The sequence below is a fragment of the Nematolebias whitei genome, chromosome 14, assembly GCF_014905685.2.
Source record: "Nematolebias whitei isolate Nwh7 chromosome 14, NemWhi1, whole genome shotgun sequence".
NCBI lineage: Eukaryota > Metazoa > Chordata > Actinopteri > Cyprinodontiformes > Rivulidae > Nematolebias > Nematolebias whitei.
This window is the reverse complement of record NC_056511.1, coordinates 40,956,707-40,962,009: the sequence shown is the minus strand read 5'-3', so window position 1 is coordinate 40,962,009 and position 5,303 is coordinate 40,956,707. Positions and strand designations below refer to the sequence as shown.

At 42.2% G+C, this 5,303-nt stretch overlaps 1 protein-coding gene across 1 annotated transcript; it reads left to right on the top strand.

Annotated features, from left to right (window-relative positions):
• The first annotated feature begins 1,239 nt into the window (after positions 1 to 1,239).
• Positions 1,240 to 2,004, top strand: LOC119420318 (LRRN4 C-terminal-like protein). The gene has a single exon (XM_037687707.1). The coding sequence runs from the start codon at positions 1,240 to 1,242 to the stop codon at positions 1,912 to 1,914; it is 675 nt and encodes a 224-aa protein (XP_037543635.1). The 3' UTR covers positions 1,915 to 2,004.
• Positions 2,005 to 5,303: the final 3,299 nt, after the last annotated feature.

The following is a 5,303-nucleotide window of genomic DNA, read 5'->3' as shown; positions in this document are numbered from 1 at the left end:
CTAGTTTTAGCTCTTTGCTATTGTTTTGGTCATTTTCACATTTAGCTACTGTTTGCTAGTTTTAGCCTTTACTCACTGTTTTGATGTTCTTTTCTCCTGTTTTGGTGGTTGAGATTTTGTTACTGTTTTGCTATTTTTAAATTTTTTAGTGACTCTTCTGCTAAAAACAGTTTTTAGATAATGTTTAGCTCATTTTAGCTGTTGTTCTGATTGTTTTAGCTTGACAAAATTGGTTTCAGCTTCTTCAGCGAGTTTCGGCTGTCGTTCAGCTCTCAGCATCTTCTCATAAATCTCTAATTTTTCTAGTTTTGATTGGGAATAATATTTGAATAATAATTACTCCTTGTAATGTCGAGCTTTGATTCCCGTCAGTCCAAAAAAAGGAGAAAAAGCTTCAGTTAATGAATGAATAATCTCTTAATAATCTGTAAACTGAGAGAATGAGCGGTGGTGAGGAACCGGGAGTCTGGTAGTCTCATTAGCAGCATGCAGTCAGTCACATCGCTGAAGAATGCATCCAGCAGGGAGGTGGAGCCGCTGCACGGAGGTCAGAATGAGGGAGGGATGGGGGAGAAAGAAGGAGGTGATTGTTCAGCAGGAAGATAAAGGAGGGAGAGCGAGTTGGAGAGGGAGAAGACGAGGAAGGAGCTCACTCAGATGTGATGAAGCCCACCGTCAGCAGGTAAGACCATGTTTGTTGATGCAGTCTCAGGTGGTGCAGAAAGTTCCGTCGAACAGAACTCAAAAGAGGAACTCCTTTTTTCTTGTTTCTTTTAAACTGCCTCCGATTCAGGACAAGTCCTGAATAATCTTGACCTTTTCATGAAGCGAGGCTCTTGGACCGGGTTCCAGGTGGTGGATTCTCTGCAGCTCTCCTGTAATCAGATCCGGCTGACTGGGCCGCACTGGCATTTGGATCTGTTGCGCAATCCCCGTCTGGAACGCTGTTCAGAGTGGAAAACCTCAAAAACCTTAACTAAAAGGGCTATACCAGGTCAGATCATTCACTTTTCATTCAGCAGAACCTTCTGGTCCAGTTGGATTTAGTCCTCTGACTTTAGGTCATTCAGATTTGACTCGTGTGAACAGGTTGTTTAGATGTACTTGTAGTAAAACATTAAATATGAGTAAAAGTACGGCTTGTCCTGATTCAGCCTCCTCCGTTCATGATAAACAGCTGAATCAAACCCACAGCTGAAGTTCTTCTCTGATAAAGTTCTACTTCTTCTGATTTGCAGCATGGCCGGTCCCACGAGGAACCTCCCGTTCTCTGTTCTGATCATCTGCCTGGTTTCCATCAGGGGTCTCTGTCTGGTGCCCACACCGCCCAGAGGCACCGGATCGCCTCCGCTCAGCTCATACCTGGACGATTACGACGACTACGAGGACACGGTTGCCCCCACTGCACCGGTCGAAGGGTCTCCAAAGCCCGGAGACCGCCAGCGCTGCGACTATGAGCCCTGTCGGGACGACCAGACCCCGTGTGACGCCCTGTCGAGGTCCACCGGCTGCTTGTGCCCCGGCTTCACTCTCTACACCGAGCAGCCGGACCCGCCCAAACTAACATCTGTGTCCCGGAACGGATCACGAGTGGTAGTTCAGTGGTGCGCTCCGTATTCCCACGTCATAACCTACATGGTGACGGTGGGGGGTCAACTGAGAGGTGTCTTTGGGGAGAGCCAAAGGAGGGGCTCGCTCGACGAGATAGCTGTCGAAGAAGAAGTCTGCATGGTTGCCATGAACGAGGCCGGGAGCAGCGACAGGTCCTGCATGAGGTACCGGCCTGAAGAGAACAGACCGCCTCTGACAGCGTGGCTCATCGGGGGGGCCGGGGGCCTCCTACTGATCCTTTTGGTGGCCGCCATGCTGTGGAGGCACGGGAGGCAAGACAAACAGGAGGACGGCCACGTGTGAACCGAGACAGAAAACCCTGAAGGACTCAGACCCAGGAGACCCGTCTGCACCGAGACTTTGTGTAAACACGAGGAAACTGGGCCCATCAGCTGATTATTACTATAGATACAATAAATCAGCTGCAGGGACGTTTAGAAAGAACCTCGATGTGTTTAAAAAAAGTAAGAAATTAAAGCACAAACTGCACAAAAATACACTACAAATAGAAAGGGATCCGGCTTTTAGAGGGTTTAACGGTTCTGAACTTAACTTGTTTACTGGTTCTGAAACACAAAGGCGTGGATCAAGTCTGACAGAAAACAAACAGTTTTCTTCTCTGAGCACAAGTGAATCAGCTGAGGAGGTTCGAAGACGCACACCAAGACTGAGCTGGCCCTGCGACGTGTACGCAACTTGAACTGCTCTAGGTTTACTTTTTAATCTGCTGAAAAATGCACAAGACGGACTTTTTAAACTCTCGGTGAGAGCTCAGCGTTTGGTTTTTAACTGGAGCTGAATGTGGCATCAGTGATGAATAAAACCAGCATGACGTTCTTCTGGGTCGTTATGTTCTGATCGTGTTGGTGCAGAGAGAGAGAGATTGAATCTTTGACGAGCTGCCGTGTTTGTTTGATAAAGAATCTGCTCATTAAACCGGAGTGAAACGTTTCTGTAGCTGCAGCCATGTGTTAAATTATGTTCCTGGCAGCTGCGTGATGGGTGTGCTTCCATCTGTTCTGTTCTGTCAAAGAACTGGACCAGCACCAGTTGTTGTTTTCTCCAAACAATAGCCTTTTTATTCAGACACGGACTTCATAAAACTTGTTCTATCTTGTTAGCAGAGCTGCTGAGGAGCTTCAGGCTTTAAAACATGGATTAAAGTTGTAATCCTCTCAGTTTACCTAATGCATGTCCTGAGGTCATGATTTGATGTATTTTTTAGTTCTGGCTGTTGTCCTGCAGTTGTTCCACTCCTCGTGGCGTCTTTTTCTTTCACACAAAGTGGTCTGGATGCCATTAAACATCTTGACGCCACAGCTGGATTGGCCTCAAGATGTGGCTTTTGGTGACACGCTGAAATCTTTACACGACTCGCACAAGATGACTCTGAAACTCTGAAGTGAACTCATAACCTGTGACTGAGCGGGCCTGCTGGTCCTGCTGCAGAAGAAATTGTGCATTTATAAACATGTCTGACCTGAATGAACCTGAATTTACCCGCTGCGTCATGAAAAGTTCCTAATGAGCTTCGTGTCCGGTTATTCAGACAGAAAGTCATGCAGCCGTCTCTGCAGACGCCCTTTGAGTTTTAAAGCCTTTATGGTATTTAAAATGAATTTAAAGCACTTTATTCTATTTGATTACTACTACATGTTCAAATTTTAGGCACAAAGCTTCATTTATTTGAGAGAACTAAGTAATCTGTTGCGATAGTGTCAATATTTAGGGTGTTTTTAACACTAAATAAACTGCTCAATGTAAAAGAGCCGCGGTTGTGAAAAAGCATTTTAGTGAAGTTTGCTCTCTTTAAGCATGACTGTAAAGTCTTGGCTTGGATCAAAATCATGAAATTATCTGTAATAATTTAAATCACAGAGATAGTTAGGATGTTTTGAAGTGTGCTTCTGTGAAAAAGTGTGAACAGTGAGTATCTTACCTGTTGCAGATGAGCTATGGGCTGGTCACGTCGCTCAGTTTTGCATCCCAGTTTTTCCCAGCAAACATTTCATGCTATTTCTGCAGGAAAAGCTCCAGGCTGCACTGGAAGTGCTACAGCTAGCTGCTGCTGCTTGTAAACAACTAACTATTGCAAAAAGTGACAACAGCGTCGAGGTTTGTAAAACGGTGTTTGCATGAATGACGATGACATTTCAAAGACTGAAGTTGTTTTAGGACTGCAACAATCCAGTTTGGTTTTGGCTCCTTTCAGACTAGCCATCAGCTCATCAGTCAGGTCAGAAATAAACAGTTTCTAAACCAGATGTGGGCAACATATGGCTCAAGGGCCTAAAGTGTCACTTGGACAATCTCCACCGGGCCCCTAATATTCTTAATTGAAAAGAAAACTACTTTTAAATAAGTTGATGAAAACCTGAATTTTATCAAAGAATTTAAAATTAAACATGTTGGACAAAACATTTGGATTAAAAACCAGAGTAAAACGTAATGACTCCAAAAAACAAACGTTTTATTTTTATTAATTATTTTGCGTATTTAAGCAAACAAATATATTGTTACAAGAGTCAGTTTACAGAAAGTAGTCTTATATTCCAGAAGCGTACGGGGACACATTTCACGACGCACGCTAATGTTGCTACGAGACAAAGGCTGAAAAAATGATTCCAGATCTGTATGAAAGAAAATTAATTTTCTAATTTTATGCAGCCCTTTAATTGCTTTAACTAACACAATTTTGTCTTCTGGAAAAAAAACAAAAAACGTTGCCCAACCCTGGTTTAAACCTTATTAACGAGCTATCTAAACCAGGTAAGATGTTATCGGTTTATAACATTTTCACTGAGCCCCGTTCAAAAGTTCTGAATTATTCCTTTTAAAAGTGACTAAAGGTATCATAATTACTGGAGGATTAAATGTAAAAGATGCAAAATGTATGTTTAATAATCCCAACTTTTAAAATTTGTGTCCAAAGAAAGAAAGTTTTGTTGATCGTCAGCTTCTTTTCATGCTTCAATAATTCATAAAAACACTTTGTTTTCTCTCAGTAAACTTTTAAATTTGGGTTTTATTTATGAATTATTTTAAACAACTTGCTTTCTGAAGGCCCAGTCCGGATGCGTTTTACACAGAAATGGTCGTCTGTGAGGCCAAATATATAAAAAACACAAAAGAAGTTTGAGAGTTTTAACTTTTCAGGACAGAGTTCTTTCTTTTCGGACGTTCAGGCTTCAGGACCGCATTTTTCATACATAAGGCGCATTAAGTGAAACAAACAGATAAGTCAAACTTTATTAGCTCATTCACAATAACCACATCAAATCGATTCAAAGCCAGTAAGCACAACCAGAATTAAAGGTGCACCTGATTATAAGGATCGCTGCTGATTTTTGAGAGAATGAAAGGATTTAATTTAAATTTGCCTTATGGTCCGAAAAATACGGTAATTTGGTTTTCAGCTCAAAATGTTCTGTGACCCTGTGGGATCAATAGGTGTGGAGTTATTTTATCATAACAGCTTCTTGGCGTCTTTAAACCATTTTCTGTTCTTTAAAGTTTAATTTGTTGTTTTATAAATGTAAGCAAATGACTCCATTTGTATTAAATACATTAAATGTCATCCGGCAGACAGTTTGCAGACGCATCAGTAAATACTGACTCATGTTGATTTGGATCTGAATACTTTGTCCCTGTTACGGCTGCAGTGGTCTTTGCCTCTTTTCCTGGTATGGTTC

Bases quoted from the DNA above. Each gene is read 5' to 3' on its own strand.
- LOC119420318 (XM_037687707.1), top strand. From the start codon at position 1,240: ATGGCCGGTCCCACGAGGAACCTCCCGTTCTCTGTTCTGATCATCTGC.